This window comes from Rana temporaria, chromosome 1, assembly GCF_905171775.1.
Source record: "Rana temporaria chromosome 1, aRanTem1.1, whole genome shotgun sequence".
Classification (NCBI taxonomy): domain Eukaryota; kingdom Metazoa; phylum Chordata; class Amphibia; order Anura; family Ranidae; genus Rana; species Rana temporaria.
Window position 1 is genome coordinate 482,395,811 of NC_053489.1, and position 18,198 is coordinate 482,414,008.

The 18,198-nt window shown below is 46.2% G+C and overlaps 1 protein-coding gene across 1 annotated transcript in view; it reads left to right on the forward strand.

Annotated features, from left to right (window-relative positions):
- The first annotated feature begins 8,646 nt into the window (after positions 1-8,646).
- The window catches only part of CENPE (centromere protein E), a 176,040-nt gene continuing 166,488 nt past the window's right edge, over positions 8,647-18,198 (forward strand). Inside the window, 1 exon segment of the mRNA XM_040346326.1 lies at positions 8,647-8,808. Coding sequence (XP_040202260.1) covers positions 8,750-8,808 — 59 coding nt within the window. The 5' untranslated portion in view covers positions 8,647-8,749.

The following is an 18,198-nucleotide window of genomic DNA, read 5'->3' on the forward strand; positions in this document are numbered from 1 at the left end:
TACAAAGTTAACTTCACTAAATCCCTAATACTAGACTTGGGAGTACCATCCCATGCAAAAGCTGCATTACAAAAGCAACTTCCATATACGTGGAGCAAAGGAGGAATCACCTACTTAGGTATGGTCCTCACTCACAACTATGGATGAGCTCCAGCGTGTTCGCATGGTACAGGTGCAGAGCCCGCCAGGAAGTCTGCACGGCGCTGCGCTATTCACAGCCAGGGAGACATTTCCCGATCTCTGCAGCTGAGCATCGGGACAATGTCTCCCTGGCTGTGATTAGCGCAGCGCCATGCAGACTTCCTGGCAGGCTCTGCACGTGAACCATGCGAACACGCTGGAGCTCATCCTTACTCACAACATCTCCGCACTTGCCAAGATCAACATGATCCAGCTGATCGCCAAGCTCGAGGCCCAACTCAGAAATATGTCAAAAAAGGAAAAGGAAACATCATGGGTAGGATATCTGCTTACAAAATGTTGATATTGCCACAAATATTGTATGTCTTTCGCACCCTATCGGTCCATATACCGTTTCACTATACTATGAAACTAGCAGATCTTGGGTGGAAATATACATGGAATGGTAAGAAAGCTAGATGCTCACGAAACAATCTAATTTCCCACAAGCAGGCAGGGGGAGCAGGACTAGTGGACATTTTTGACTACCTATGGGCAGTTCGATTAGACCAAATTAAATACTGGTTGCGAGACACTGAGATACCACTTTGGGTAGATATAGAAACTACTTTATCACCGACTAAAGACTTATCACTGCTACTTTTGGGAGACAGGTGGGATCAATGGGATGTAGCCTTGCTAACTCCTCCAATGCAGACTTCCATAAAGACATGGAGGTTCCTTCTAGAACAGAACCTCAGGGATTTGCAGGACACCAATTTTAAACTACCCTTAAAGTTGCTAGAAGCTAAACTTCCAATGTTGAAAGTCTCAGACCAGACTGACCGGGGGATAATCTATTTGTCAGACCTGTACGAGGGCTCACGCCAAAAAATCTGCACACCAACTCATGACACAATACAGCCTCACGAACGACAAATTGTTTAAATGCCTACAAATTAAGCATTTCCTGAAAGGTAAGACCCCGCCCACTATAGCACTGCCGAATAAAGTCTGGCAATTCTACTTTATAGACAAACAAGATAAGAAAGGTATATAATTTTTCTATAACATGCTCCAGGACAAATTAACATTCTCCAAAACGGTTGCAATGAAAAAATGGGAAGTAGATCTTGGTGTTTTCTTCTCAGAAATCCAATGGAAATGCGCATTTACAGAAATACATAGAGCTTCACACTGTGTTAAACACTGGGAGTTGTGGATCAAAGTGGCAAATATATGGCACTACACTCCTCTCAGACTGGCAACATACTTCCCAGGAGAGCCTCCTACTTGCTGGAGGGGTTGCGGACTCATAGGGAATTTAATATACATGTTCTGGCAATGCCTGAATATTAAATGCCTTTGGAACTAGATTTTCCAACTTATCTCATCACTGACTGGAATATTCACAACCCCTGATACTGCCTTAGCACTTCTACACTTGAACATTGATCAATTTCCACACCAGTTTAGGCCGGTCGTAACCCACATACTTTTAGAAACACGTTCACTGATTCTGCGAAATTGGAAATCCAACAAAATCATAAATATCTCTGATGTAAAAATGGCGGTGCATAGGAATTATACTTTCGAACGATTGATGGCTATTAATTCTCTGAATTGCAAAAAATGTGATGACTGCTGGTCTATTTGGCCTAAGACCTTCTAACTAGGGTTGTCCCGATACCGATACCAGTATCGGTATCGGGACCGATACCGAGTATTTGCGGGAGCCGCCGCTGCCGCGTTAATCAGCATGCGGGGAACATTACAGGCAGCTTTCGTTTGAATAGCTGTATTCCCCGCCGCGCCGTGTATAGACACTCCCCCTTGCTCGGGATTGGACAGATCTGTCCAATCCCGAGCAAGGGGGAGTGTCTATACACGACGCGGCAAGGAATGGACAGCTATTCAAACGAAAGTTGCCTGTAATGTTCTCCGCACGCTGATTAATGCGGCAGCGGCGGCGGCATCATCATCTACTAGGTATGGGGGACATGGCTGCAATATATGGGGGGACATGGCTGGATATATGTGGGGGGACATGGCTGCAATATGTGGGGGGGGGGGCATGGCTGCAATATATGGGGGGACATGGCTGGATATATATGGGGGGACATGGTTGCAATATGTGGGGGGACATGGCTGCAATATATGGGGGGACATGGCTGCAATATATGGGGGGACATGGCTGCAATATATGGGGGGACATGGCTGGATATATGTGGGGGGACACGGCTGGATATATGTGGGGGGACATGGCTGCAATATGTGGGGGGACATGGCTGCATTTGGGGACACATTTAAAAAAAAAGTATCGGTGAGTACATGAAAAAAAGTATCGGTACTTGTACTCAGTCCTAAAAAAGTGGTATCGGGACAACCCTACTTCTAACCTAGTTATTGAATTTATATGTGACGTATTGCTGTATATCAGATGCTGTGTACATCTCTCTATACTCTGTTTTTGTTTTTTTGTAAAACTTGAAAATTTTTCAATAAACATTATTGTTAAAAAATAAATAAAAAATAGCAATAACAAAGTCACAAACTGTTTTCTGTCTTTGGAGTGCCTGTGAAAATTTGGTGTGCCTAGCTGTGCAGTGTGCATGAGCCCAGTTCATCTGCGGTCCTTAACTGCTTGCGGACCAGCCGGCAGCAGGTCGGCTCTGCTGGGCGAAAGCACGTAGCTATACGTCACCTCGCCGAGCAGCCAATAGGGGCGCGCGCGCGCGCCGCCGGAGGCTTGCACACGTGCCCTCCACTCGCCCCTGACGCCGACGCGCATGCCCGACGGTCGCGATGGTCTAAAAAATGTGTCAAAAGTGTCCGAAGTGTCCGCCATAATTTTGCAGTACCGATAAAAAAATCGCTGATCGCCGCCATTACTAGTAAAAAAAAAATATTAAGAAAAATGCCATAAAACTATCCCCTATTTTGTAAACGCTATAACTTTTGCGCAAACCAACCGATAAACGCTTATTGCGAATACGTATCTGCCTAAACTGAGGAAAAAAAATTGGATCAAATACCACCAAAAGAAAGCTCTATTTCTGGGAAAAAAAGGACACCAATTTTGTTTGGGAGCCATGTCACACGACCGTACAATTGTCAGTTAAAGCGACGCAGTGCCGAATCGCAAAAAGTGGCCTGGTCTTTGACCAGCAATATGGTCCGGGGGTTAAGTGGTTAAGGGATTGCACCACCCAGGGCATACAGGTAGTCAATGGCCCAGCAATGTGGATGAATTATATCATTTGTTTGAGCTGCTTAACTTTCAGTCTGCCCTTAACTACAGGTTGCCAGCGTTTACACTGGCATCATCTCAGGATGGGTATTGCGGAAGCTGCAGTTGGTCTACAAGTATGCAAAGTGAAAGGAGCAAAATTTATCTCAACATGACAATGTTCATCTTGGGCCCATATGATGCAGTGAATGTTTATTAAAAAGTTAAACAAATGCTGTAAAAAGCCCAATAGTTAAAAAAACAATTCTCTGGTGCTTTCACCTGCAGACTTGTTTAAAGCGGAGGTTCACCCAAAAATCCACTTTTTGACATTAGCTCCAGCATACTGCTAACATCTGCGGTATGCTGTTTTTTTTTTTTTTTCTTGTACTTATCGTTATATAAGCCCTTGTTATCCGGCTCCGAGCGGGGAATCCTGTGGGGAATGGGCGTTTCTAAGCGAAGAGGAGTTGATTGACGGCTGCTAAGGCGCGTCACGCCTGCCGAAAATACCCGAAGTGACAGTCGGGCGTTTACGGCGCCTGCCGTGTAGAGCTGACTGCGCAGGCACCGTAAACACCCGAGTGTGACTTTGAGTATTTTCGGAAGGCGTGACCCGCTTTAGCAGCCCGTCTTTGACAGTGGAGATTACCCAAAGATCCCTGCACTTTTGCTCCCAGATCTTCGAGAAGTGTGGAGTCTGACCCCCACAGGGATCACTTGGGATGGCTCGGCGTCAAAAGGACTTAGCAGGATCCTGTGGAGTAGGCACGGTTCCCTGTCTACGGTTCTTGAGGAAGGTGGACTGCGTGCTTCTCCAATTTTGCCTAAAGCCTTTTCCCTGCCTGGACTGTCTGTAGTCCTTGTTTTTGGAATATTGGAATCTGGGTGCGAATGTCCTGGAGCGCCTGGATCGCCTGTCTTGGGGTAACAGGCCCGACTTCCCGCCAGTGACGCGAGAGATGGCTTTATCTAATTTCTCGCCAAACAAGGCTTTTCCATCAAACGGTATTTTGCACCAATTCTGTTTTGATGCAATATCTGCCGACCATGGTTTCAGCCATAAGGCCCATGTGGAGCATTGACCTTGCGGAGCACCGAACTGAATCGATAGCGGCTTCCCCATCAAAGTCTGCTGAGAGTTTTAGCTCATCTAAAGCCTTTATAATGTCCTCCTTTGGGATATTCTGTTGGATTGCCGACTCCATATTATCTGTCCAGGCACGTAGGGTGTTGGACACTGATGTCAGGGCTATCGTGGGTTTACAGGCATTGTCCGCCATCTGGTAAGCTTTCTTGAGGTCGAGATTCATTCTTCTGTCCAGTGGATCCTTAAACTAAGTTGAGTCTTCCATAGGCAGAGTAACGTTCTTTGCTAACCTTACCACGGCTCGACTACTGGAGGGCCCTCAAGCATTGCGGAGTCGGCCTCTGAGAGAGGGTATAGTTTTCCCAGGCGATTAAGGGAGAATCTTTTCTCTGTCTTTTTCCACTCTTCCTCAATCACACCCTTAACCTCGTCCATGAGGGGGAAAAAGGAAATCTGGCGTTTGAGAAAGGTGAAGTACGCCTTATGCCGCGTACACACGATCATTTTTCGGCTTGTAAAAAAACAAAGTTTTTTAAAAATGTAATTCAAAATGACCGTGTGTGGGCGAAAAAAAAAATTCGAACATGCTGCATTTTTTAACGACGTTTTAAACTATGTAGTTTTTCGGTTGTAAAAAATGATTGTGTGTGGGCTAAAATGACGTGAAAAACCAGCGCATGCTCAGAAGACGGGAGCGCTTGTTCTGGTAAAACTACCATTCGTAATGGAGTAAGCACATTCATCACACTGTAACAGACAGATAATCGCGAATCGTCTTTTACTAACACGAAATCAGCTAAAGCAGCCCCAAGGGTGGCGTCATCCGCATGGAACTTCCCCTTTATAGTGCCGTCGTATGTGTTGTACGTCACTGCGCTTTGCTAAAGCATTTTTTTTGGAAAAAAGTTGGAAAAAACAAAATTTTTTCTAGATGCTGAAAAATTTTGTTTTTTACAAGCCGAAAAATGATTGTGTGTATGCGGCATTAGACTTCTTGACTTCTGTCTCAGTCTCTTCCCAGCCGATCGCCTGTTTTACTGCCTGTACATAGGGCTGGACCATGGCAAAAGCAAAGCAAGGGGCATCTAGGTCATCAGAGGAGTCCCCTGAGACGGCATTCTCCTCCTGATGCTTAGAGGAAGAAGCAGGCGTTGGGTGAGAAATTCCACTTGTGGATGGTTGGGGAATGGCCTCCTCAGCCAGTTGCTCCTGAGGAGGAGATGCCAGTTGTTGCGTTGGCATTGTGGCTACCAATTCCGCAAAGGAATCTTTTATTGCTTTCTTAAGTTGGTCCGCCACTTGCATGCCTTCGGACTCTCTGTCTGCTGCATAGTTCCTTAGGCAATCTCGACAGATCAGTTTATGTGGAAGTGAGGTGGCTCCACAGGCCTGACATTTTGGAGATCTAGGTCTCGGGGAGCGTGAGTGACAACGTTTTTTGGCCGAAGACTTCCTGCCACTCCCATGGTCTCCACGACTGGAAGATCTATCTCTGCTGGGACTAGAGTCAGAGTCTTCATGTCGCCTTGAGGTCTTCTTAGACGTCTTCTGGTGTACAGGGCTGCAATACATAAGAGTACCAGCCTCAGTGCACTCTTTTTTTTTTTTTTTAAATGCGTAAACTTACCTGGATGTAGGTTCTTACCTTAAGTGTAGAGTAGGATCTTGTATGGGTCTGGCGAATGGCTCATGTTAGGTGGCTTAGCAGAGGAAGCAGCTAAGGAAAGAACAGAAAAGGATTAACAACCATGTCCTAACCTGGCTAAGAGGGACAACATCTCCGTGTTTTTTTGTTCTTTTTTTCCCTTTCTCTTTTTTTTTTAATTATTAATTTATTTATATAAAAGGAACATTTATTAATTTATTTTTATTTTTTTTGAGGGGGGGGGGGGGTTCCCTTGCACATATGCATATTAGATAAATACACGTATATACTATAATTACATTTTTATTTTAAAAAACTATTTTCCCCCCTTTTATGTTTTTCTCTTTCTCTTTCTTTTTTTTTTTTTTACTTACCTGAAAGGACAGTTATTCGTCCCTGGAGCTCTCTTTGAAGTGGATCTCTGTGGACAGCCCCAGGCATCCCACTGAGGCAGCCAGGGAGATAAAAAGGGACCAGGTGGACAGAGGAAACACCTCTGCCCTAAAATTTGGAAATCGACATTTTGCCCTATCCTAAGATGGCTCCGAGGCTTCCGCGCTCACCGCGCATGCTCACCGTGCATGCGAGGAACGCGGCAAAAGACGCCGCAAATATACAAAAAGGCTGGGGGTGAGCGCGCGCAATCCCTAAGGGGGGCGAGGAGGTGACAAGGGGCGGGAGCAAAACGGGAGGCAATGAATAAGAAAAAGGCCAGAAGAAAACCTAAGAAAGGGGAGAGAAAAGGAAAGAAATGCAGGAATAGCTGCTGCCTCTGTTGCCATGGGTGAGCCAATGCCTGAAAGATATGCTGCAGATAGAGCTCTAAGACCACATTCACACCTGAGCATAGCGTTTTCGGTCGTTTTTTCCGGCGTTTTGTCGCGCGTATTCACACGTATTCGTGCGTTTGCATACAGTGTTGTCCGACGTTTTTGAACTTCGTCGTTTTTTATTTTAGCCGATAGGAAAAATTATCATCTCTTTCATCACTTGTTGCTATGTTTGTCGATTTTTTTTTATCTTCTTCCTGGGTGAATGTTCTATTTCACAGAACAGATTAAAGCGACAAAACGCCCGTTGAATCGAGCGTTTCCATTAGTTTCTATGGGAATACAAACGTTTAAAAACGCCCAAATCAGCCCGATTCGCACGACAAAAAAGGGTCCAGAACTTGTTTGAGCTTCAGGCGTTCGGCTTCAGGCGTTTTGGAGTGGAGATGTGAACCATCTCAATTGAGAATAATGTATTTTTTCCCCTCTAGGGTTTTATAGCTTCAGGCTTCAGGCTACAAAACGCTCAGGTGTGAATGCAGCCTTAGTTAAGAGACAAACTTCTTGTCCCAAAAGATCCTACAGAAGGGAGTCCCAACCTTATAAGCGCGTTTAGCTGCCCAAGAGAAGGGACCGCATCCGGGAGAGGCTTGAACCCGGACGGAAGCTGCCGAATGGAGAAGGTAAGGACGTTCAACCAGAATTCACTGCCATGAGGTATGAGGAAAAAAAGAAGAATGCTGGGGCTGTACTAACCAACTCTTTTATAATATTCACTAGTTCTGAGGGAGGAGTCAAGGCCGAGCTTGTCACAGGTATGCTGCCACGGAAGCACCAGGAAAAGTGTTTCCCAGTGCTAAATCTTTCATCCAAATTCTAAATTGCTGCATTTGTAAATTTCAAAGGCCAATATAAAGGAATAGGTGTGGTAAAAAAAAGTCCTTGTTGAGTTAATTTTTTAGGTTATCTCTCCTTTAAAAGGGGTGTGCCAGGGGGCGTGTCCTATGCCTACATACGTTTGCAAGTAGGTGTGCTTCATTCAAATCTCAAAATGTTGGGAGGTATGCAAAATGAAGGACAAATGAGGAGGAAAGAGGGACAGGGGGACTTTGTTCCAAATCAGGGACAGTCCATCAAAATCAGGGACAGTTGGGAGCAATGCTCATGTTATAGAGAGGATGAGAGGAGGGGGAGGTGCTCTGTAGTCCTTCTTTGGGGTGACAACTTTGCTCCTCTGTAGAGTATTTAGTTATTGAGTGTTGTCATCTTAGTACAGCAAGTGTGTTACTAGCAGGATCAGGGTGAAGAAAGAAAAAAAGCCTAAAAAACAAATGCAGACATCACATCTGCGTAATGGTAAGCTGCAATATTTTACACTTTTTACGTCTGGTTTTAGATACATTATAAAGAATATGTTTTCCTCCAAGAAGCATTGAAATTTTGATGAAAAAAATAAAAGTGCAATACACTCTACAATGCGAAAGGTGTCGCTGCAGCTGTTGCACACATATAACGCACGATGAGCGCTCACACCCTTTTGACCCTCACAACGTTCCTTACATTCCAAATAAGGAGATACCATTGTTAAACCACATAGCAAAATAAATAGTCTGTCTCTCTATGTAGAGAAAAAAAAACGAAAGAACCGATCTGTTGTCTTAGAGACGTAAATGTTCGTTTTTTTTTTTCCAGAAAGAGACTGGAACACTTTACTTCGCCGAGTTCCCCTTTCTTTAGCGGGCAGATGGTTTCTTCTGGCAGCCAGTGGGGAGCGCGCTGACGTCATGCGCAAGGGGACCATTCAATTTCAGGCACCAGGGCGAGGGAAATTCAAATCGAGTCACTTGGCAGCCGCTAGCAGCTGACACTGAGGAGGAAGAAAAAGGGACGGGGAGATGGCGGCGGAGGAAGACGCGGTGAAAGTGTGTGTGAGGGTTCGCCCCATTATACAGAGGTAAGAAGTAGTAGAAGATGGCGGTGTTATTTTCCATGACTGAAAGGCACCTCAGAGCTGCTCAGCTAGAAGACTGATGAGTGTACAGGATAGAGCCCTTCACCTCTCGTACACGAGACTTTTATTCGAATTAGGGATTCATTGGTGCTGATATTTAGTATTTTCACGAATACTTGTAAGGGAAAAAGTACTTCTGATAGTTTGCGGTGTGATTTGCGTCCATCCAAAATGAGTGCAAATTGCACTGCAAAGAATTGCATGCTGTGCGATTCCTGTCTGGGTTGCATGCTGCTTCCTGCACCGCTCCCGTCTTATGCCAGGCTTGCCATAGAAACTTTAAGCCCTGGTTCGCATTGGAGCGATTTTGCATGTCACCATCTGAATCGGTGCAACGCTGCATCGGTTCCCAAAAGTAGTTTCTGTACTACCGTTTGGCGACTTCGGTGCGTGATTTCCTGACACGCAGGAATGAAATCGTACAAGTTCAGTTGGACTCACATGATTTCATTCACGCTGTCAGTGTGAACCTGGGCTAAATCCGAGTTCACACCAGGGCGGTGCGGGAAACCTCCTCCCTGCACCTCTGGCTCCTGATTTGATTGTGGACATTAAGGATGAGCTCTGGCGTGTTCGCATAGAACACGTGCAGAGCCCGCCAGGAAGTGTGCGCTGCGCTAATCGCAGCCAGGGAGACCTTGTCCCGATGCTCGGCTGCAGGGATCGTGAAATGTCTCCCTGGCTGTTATTAGCGCAGCGCCGTACACACTTCCTGGCGGGCTCTGCACGTGTTCTATGCGAACACGCCAGAGCTCATCCTTGGTGGACATCAGCGGCTTGGGCTCCACCTGCATCTCCCATGGCGTTGTTACCTGCGTCTCCAGCAGCTCTCTCCACCCAGCCTGACGGCACAAAGCACAGGTCAGCATAGAAGGCGTCTAGCTTGCACTGCAAGAAGAGAGAAATCTGCAGGGATTTCTAATCCCCTGGACTGGTAAACCAGCTTTTTGGTGTCTGAAAGCGGGGGGGGTTGCAGCCATCTGGTACAGCGGGATCAGGGGGGGATTGCAGGAGCCCAAACCTGTCACGCAGGGAAGTTTCCCACTCCTCTCCTGTGTGAACTTGGGCTCAAAATCACTATGACCAGTCTGGTTTCACACAGAAGCTGTTCGGGAAACGGTATGCAATTCAGACAGGAGTCGCACCACATTCCTGTTCAAGTCCAATCGCAATCTTCCCTACGCACACGTTCATGGGAATGGGTATAATAATGCTGGGTGCTGTAATAACGACAGGCTGGAAACCACGATTATCTGAATGTAGAAGTGTCATCAGCACACCAAGGATTCCTCAGAAAGGTTCAAAGCTTTATTTACATGGTCACAAGGTACATATGCGACAACGTTTCGGAGCCACGCATGGCCCTTTCGTCGGGCAAGCAAGGTGGTCACCTGAAGGGGCTCTGCATGGCTCCGAAACATTGCTGTATATGTCCTTGTGACCATGTAAATAAAGCTTTGGACCTTTCTGAGGAATTCTTGGTGTGCTGATGACATTTCTCCATTCACATTCCTGTTCATATCACATTCAATTTTTTACAGTGCGGTTTGCGCCCATTTGTTCTGTATGGGTGGAAATTGCACCACAAAGTATCAGTACTTAGTACTGGTAAGTACTTGACAGAAAGTATCAGTACGTGCCGATTTAAAAGTACAGTACATCCCTAATTAAAGTGGTTGTTAACCCACTGCAACTAAATCATATTCTCCCCTCTGTACCCTTATAACAAGTGTCCCTGTGTTATGTAAAAAAACACAGCTCCAGTGGGCGGGGCCAAGCACTCCCGCTGATGCCTATGGGGGGGGGGGGGAAGAGTGCAGACAGTCAGCTGAGTGCCGGGCTCATATAGGTACAGATCGGAAGATTTTATTTTTTTTACATAACACAGGGACACTTGTTAGGGGCTAAGACGAGGTGAAGGGCTCTATCTATCCATCCTGTACACTTATCGGTCTTAAGCAAACACGCGGTGTAAACAGGACTGCAAGCTAACCATTTTATTTAGTGACAGGGGCTTTGACTGGCATTAAAGTGGGGGTTCACCCGAAAAACACATTTTTAACACTAGATTGAGGCTAATTGTGGGAAGCACAATCGGGTGTGTTTTTTTTTTTTTAAATCAATGCAGTACATACCGTTTTAGAGATGGATGTTCTCCGCGGCTTCCGGGTATGGTCTTCGGGACTGGGCCTTCCGACCGTCGCGAGTTACCGAAAGTAGCCGAACGTCAGTGCGCAGGCGCCGTATAGAGCCACACCGACGTTCGGCTTCTCTCGGCAACTCGTGACGCGCTGTATGCGCCGGTCGGAAGCCTGTCAATCAAATAGGAACGCCCAGTCCCGCAGATCATACCCGGAAGCCGCGGAGAACATCTATCTCTAAAACAGTATGTACTGCATTGATTAAAAAAAACACCTGATTGTGCTTCCCAAAATGAGCCTCAATCTAGTGTGGTTTTTTTTTTTTTTTTTTTTTTTCGGGTGAACCCCCGCTTTAAGAGTTTTAACAACGTGTGTCCCAAGCCATGTTTTGAAGCAAGTGTAAACTAGCAGGTTAGCCACTTCAATACCATGCACTTCCACCCCCTTCCTGCCCAAGCCAATTTTCAGCTTTCAGCGCTGTCCCTTTTTTTTTTTTTTTTTTATGACAATTGTGCGGTCATACTACACTGTACCCAATTTAAATTTTTATAATTTTGTTCCCACAAATAGAGCTTTCTTTTGATGGTATTTGATCACCTCTGCGGTTTTTCTTTTTTGCTAAACGAATAAAAAAAATCAAATGTTGGGGAATAAAAAAAAAGTGTTTCTCTGTTTCGGTTCTAAAATTTTGTAAATGAGTAAGTTTCCTCCTTCACTGATGGGCACTGATAAGGTGGCACCAATGCGATGGCACTGGTGGGTGACACTGATGGGCATTGATAGGTGCTACTGATGGGTGGCACTTATGGGCTTTACTACTGGCAGGCATTTTTATTTGTCACTGATTGGCAGCTGCCTAGGCACTGGCATATCCCTGGTGGTCTAGGGTGGTATACTTGGTGGTTCAGTGTGGTGGGCATTCCTGGGGGGGCTGCACTGATGAGCAATCGGCACAGACCCCCCCCCCCCCTGTCAGGAGAGCAGCCGTTCGGCTCTCCTTTACTCACGTCTGACAGACGAAAGTGAGGAAAAGCTGATCAGCGGCTCTTCCTGTTTACATCGTGATTGGACACGGCTGATCATGTGGTAAAGAGTCTACGTCAGGCCGGTCGTCATTCTGCTATAGGCCGGACGGGAAGTGGCTAAACGGCACAGTGCAAAAGAAAGATGGTAGTTTTTGAGGCTTTAAAGCGGAGTTCCCTGGGGAAAAAAAAATTAAGTCAGCAGCTACAAATGCAGCAGCTGCTGACTTAAAAAAAAAAGGGCACTTGCCTGTCCAGGGTGCCCGCAATGTCCTCACCCAAAGCCGCCCTGTCCCTCTGCTCCTGGGTGCAGGTGCTGGCATCTTTGGTAAGGGAATCAGGAAGTGAAGCCTTGCTGCTTCACAGCCTGGTTCCCTACTGCGCATTTGCGAATCGCGCTGTGTCTCCCAGAAGACAACGGGGGCAAAGGCGGGGCCAGGCATGGCGTAGATCGCGGATTCTGTGGTGATCTTTTGCCGGAAGTGGGAGCAAATGCCTGTATTTTTGTTTTGTTTAGCAAGAAAACAAAAAAAAAACAGTGGTGATCGAATACCACCGAAAGAAAGCTCTATCTGTGGGAACAAAATGATAAAAAAAAATTGGGTACAGTGTTATATGACCGTGCAATTGTCATTCAAAGTGAGACAGCGCAGAAATTTGAATATTGACTCTTTTGTAAATGGCTCTTGCTGCTCAGCTTTTCAGATAGAACAGTGCTTTTTTACGTGACCGGTCTTCTTACAGCGAAAACGGGCTCTGTTTTCTTTGTGCTTTATGCCCTGGTACAGCTTAAAGCGGGGGTTCACCCTTAGAGGGCACTTTTCCCCCTTAGATTCCTGCTCGTTATTACTAGGGGAATCGGCTATTTAATTTAAAATATGTGCAGTACTTACCCGTTTACGAGACGCATCCTCTCCGTCGCTTCCGGGTATGGGCTTCGGGAATGGGCATTCCTTCTTGATTGACAGGTTTCCGAGAGGCTTCCGACGGTCGCATCCATCGCGTCACGATTTTCCGAAAGAAGCCGAACGTCGGTGCGCAGGCGCAGTATAGAGCCGCACCGACGTTCGGCTTCTTTCGGCTACGAGTGACGCGATGGATGCGACCGTCGGAAGCCTCTCGGAAGAATGTCAATCAAGAAGGAACGCCCGCTCCCGAAGACCCATACCCGGAAGCGACGGAAGAAGATGCAGCTCGAAAACGGGTAAGTACTGCACATATTTTAATATAAATAGCCGATTCCCCTAGACCGAACGAGCAGGAAGCTAAGGGGAGATTTTTTTTTTTTTTTTAAATGGGTGAACTCCCGCTTTAAGAGCTTTGTCATATTCATCGATTAATTTCCCTTTGACATATTCTAGTGTCTGGTTTCCAAAGTGTTAATAAGAGCAGTATATGTTTCTGAAAGGCTGCAGAGGAGCAATGCAATAATATGGTTATTTTTGATGTCCCCTCTGATTGACGCGTAGCTGCTCTATGATTTCTAGCATAGCTTTCATGTGGTCTCGCATTTGCTGGCCACCTTCTAGTCTCATATTTTATATAGCTTTCTCAGCAGAAATAACTTTGTTTAGACTTGAATGCTCATGCAGCTTTTGTAATGAAGTCCACGTACCTTTGGCTGTTTTTCTGTTATGTGGATAAGCTGGTTATAATCGCTTTTACCTGTCTGTCCTTCATTTCCCAGTCCTCTGTCTCTCCATCTGTGGGTCTGTCTGTATTCAGCACTTGCCATAAGTCATCCTTGGTGAGAAACGCATCCTATGCAATAAGGTTAAAAATTCTGGCAGTCACCAGCCCCCCCCCCCGTTATACTTACCTGAGCCCTGGAATGTCCCATGCCGAGGACACACTGTTTCTCTGCCTGAGGTTCTCGGCTCTTCATTGGATAGATTGATAGCAGCGCAGCCATTGGCTCCCGCTGCTGTCAATCAAATCTAATGACGTGGGGGCGTGGCCGAGTCCTGCATTTGGTGGCTATGGACGCGGAATGCCGGACTCAGGAGCACGCCCGCAAGGTAAACCCTCCCCAGGAGAGCGCTTCTCCTAGGGGGTTATCTAATGTGGGGAGGAGCTGCTGAGGGACCCCAGAAGAGGACGGTCGGGCCAAAAGAAACTGCATAGCGGAGGTAAGTATGACATATTTGTTGTTTTTAAAAAAAAAAACGAACCTTTTAGTGCCGGTTCACACAGGGGCAACCTGACTTGCATCGCAACTTTGCAAGGTGACTTGGAGCAACTTACAACGCGACTTTAAAGCGGATGTGCCATGGGAACGAAATATTAAAAGTCAGCAGCTACAAATACTGCAGCTGCTGACTTTTAATATTAGGACACTTGCCTGTCCTGGAGTCCAGCGCCGATCGCAGCAGAGCACGAGCGATCGCTCGTCACTCTGCTGCTCCCCCCGCCATCCACGCTGAGGGAACCAGGAAGTGAAGCGCTGCGGCTTCACTGCCCGGTTCCCTACGGCGCATGCGCGAGTCGCGCTGCGCCCGCCGATTGGCTCACACGCTGTGTGCTGGGAGCCGAGTGTTCCCAGCACACAACGGGCGACAGACGGGATGTGACGGAATGCCCGTCTTTCGCCCGTAGCGTGTGGCCGGAAGTGGGTGCAAATACCTGTCTTTAGACAGGTGTCTGCACCCCCCTCCCCCCTGAAAGGTGTCAAATGTGACACCGGAGGGGGGAGGGTTCCGATCAGCGGGACTCCACTTTAGGGTGGAGGACCGCTTTAAAGTTGCCTCCAGGACAGGCAACTTTGGCTGTGGCCAATCACAGAATAATCAGCGCTGTAGGAGGAAGGGGTTTGCCTGGATGAACTATTTTCTCTTCCTGTAAAGTTGCTTCAGTTAAGACAGAGATCCGACATGGAGGCAACTTCCATTGAAATCTATGGGTACAGTTGCCTTGAAGTAGTACAGGAAATGTTTCTGAAGTCAGAGCGACTTCAGTAGTGTACATTAAAGCGGAGTTCCGGCCACAATTTCACTTTTTAAATATAAATACCCCTGTAATACACAAGCTTAATGTATTCTAGTAAAGTTAGTCTGTAAACTAAGGTCCGTTTTGTTAGATTGTTACAGTATTTAGACACTTTATAAAATAGAAATTGACTGGGGCCATCTTAAGTGTGGGCATCATGAAGCCAGACTGTATGACTTCCTGGATTTCAGCCTTGCAGATCTTGCACATGCTCAGTGCTGCACAAGCAGTGTAATAGGTTTCAGATCAGGTTTCAGCACCTGTACTGTGCAAGTCACATGATTCTTCGAGACGGGGGAGTGCACAGACTCCTGGGAAGTCACACCCACTACATTCCCAGGAGTCTGTGCGGTGTAGGTTAGGAAGCTTAAGCACCTAGGTGCAGGAAGTGGGAAGATTAACTATTCTGCCTAGCAACAACAATTTTTAAAGGCATCTAAAAAAAAAAAAAAATTCTTAAAGGACTAATGACATTTTTTTTAAAACTACTGATGTAATGTTATATTTATGGGTGGAACTCCACTTTAAGATGGCTCTCATTCACTTCAATTGAATTTCTAATGTTGGGCGACACAAGTCGGATCCCAAGTCGCGGTAGTGTGAACCGGCACACTAGACATGCAATACATTAGCGTAGCTTTTGGCTTGGTGTAACGGTAGCCATTTAGCGAGAATCCGAACTACTGAAGCATGACAAAGCAATAGTGAAACCCTGTGGCCTGGCAGGACATTGGAAGATTCTCTGATATGTAAGCTCACTTGGGCTGAGACCCGGGGTATCAAGCCACTGGCACCATAGCTTTTCAAATTTGCCAGGAAAATCCTGCTGTTGATAAATCTGTTTCAGAAGAAGAGCATTACCAACATTAAAGTGGTTCTAAAGCTTAAATATTTTACCTTTTAAAAAATGTTTATGCATTACCCCACCCACCCCCTTTTACTTACCTGAGCCCTCATTTGGATCCTGCGGCACAGGAGCAATTGGCTCCCAGTGCTGTCAAAGCCAGTGGCGATTGAGCAGGGGGCAGAGCTGGGTCCCATTGTGTGATGAGACGCAGCATCGGGCCTTGAGGACTAACGCGCACCACTGCCCCCAAGAGAAGTGGCTTCCCATGGGGGCACTGGACAGAGAGGAATGGCCAGAAGTGCTGGTGGGGGACACAAGAAGAGAAGGTTTGCTGCCGTGCAATCCAGTATAGACTTTTGCACAAACCAATCAACCTATGCTTATTGGGATTTGTTTTTACCAAAAATATGTAGCAGAATACAAATTGGCCTAAATTGATTAAGAAATTAGATTAAAAAAATTATTGGATATGTTTTATAGCAGAAATCAGTGTGCCGCCTTTTACAGGAGGCGGGACTTTTAGCTCCCTTTGACACAGAGTTCGCTGCTCAACGTGACAAAGGAGAGGAGGAGGGAACATCATGAAGGCCAGGAAACACACCAGACAGGTCAGGGATAACGTTGTGGAGAAGTTTAAAGCAGGGTTAGGTTATTAAAAAAAAAAAAAAACAAGCTTTGAACATCTCACGGAGCACTGTTCAATCCGTCATCTGAAAATGGAAAGTGTATGGCACAACTGCAAACCTACCAGGACATTGCTGTGCACCTAAACTGACAGGCTGGGCAAGGAGAGCATTAATCAGAGAAGCATCAAGAGGCCCATGGTAACTCTGGAGGAGCTGTAGAGATCCACAGCTCAGGTGGGAGAATCTGTCCACAGGGCAATTATTAGTAATGCGCTCCATAAATCTGGCCTTGGCCTATGGAAGAGTGGCAATAAGAAAGCCATTGTTGAAAGAAGGCCATAAGAAGTGCCGTTTGCGAGAAGCCATGTGAGGGACACAGCAAACATGTGGAAGAAGAGCTCTGGTCAGATCATTTAAAAAAAATAAAACTTTTTGGCCTAACAGTAAAACGCTGTGTGACAGAACTAACGCTGCACATAACCTTGAACACACCATCCCCACCGTGAATCATGGTGGTGGCAGCATTATGATGTGTGGGGATGCTTTTCTTCATCAGGGACAGGGAAGCTCGTCAGTTAATGGGAAGATGGATGGAGCCACCTTCTGTCAGGACAACGACCCTAAACATACAGCCAGAGCTACAATGGAATGGTTTTAGATCAAAGCATATTCATGTGTTGGACTGGATCATTCAACTTCCAGATCTAAATCCAATTAGGAATCTGTAGCAAGACTTGAAAATTGCTGTTCAGACGCACTGATAGACATCCCAAAAAAGACTTGCAGCTATAATTGCAGTGAAAGGGGGTCCTACAAAGTATTTACTTGCGGGGGGAGGGGGCTGAATACAAATGCGTGTCACCCTTTTTTCATTTATTTGAAAGCCATTTATAATTTTGCTTTCAATTCACAATTATGTGCCACTTTGTGTTGGCCTATCTGGCAGGGGTCTCCAAACTATGGTTCTTCAGGAACTACAATTCCCATCATGCCTAGAGTCATGTCAGTTTTACAATGCCTCATGGGACAAGTAGTTCCTTAACAGCTGGGGGGCCATAGTTTGGAGATCCACTCTATCACATAAAATACATTTACGTTTTTATTGTTGTAACATGACAAAATGTTAAATTTTAAGAGGTATGAATGCTTTTTTAAGGCCCTGTATGTAAAACGGTAAAAAATAACTGCCTATGCTGTTTAAAATCCACTAATACACTGTATACCCTACTCTGCCTATGCTTGGTTGCTCTCCATTTTTAGGCACTGCTGAATCTGCTGACAGCCTTAGACCTTTCACACTAAAAATAGCGCCTAAATACTGCCTGGAAAAACTCCTGCCCAGCCTTCTCAATGTGAAAGCCCGAGGGCTTTCACACTGAGGCGATGCGCTGGCAGGAGAGAAAAAAATCTTCTGCAAGCAGCATCTTTGGAGCGGTGAGAGGCATGTATACCGCTTCTTCACCACTCCTTCCCATTTAAAACCATGGTAAACCGCGGTGATACCGCCCGCAATGCGCCTCCGCAGAGGCGCATTGCGGGCAGTATTAACTTTTTATCGGCCGCAAGCGGGGGTTAATACCGCACCGCTAGCGGCCGAATCCCGCGGCAATTTCGGCGGTATAGCGGTGCTATACCGCCACCGCACCTCTGCTGCCCGTGTGAAAGGGGCGTAAAAGAGAAAAAAAATAAACACTCCTCCTATTTACAGCGTC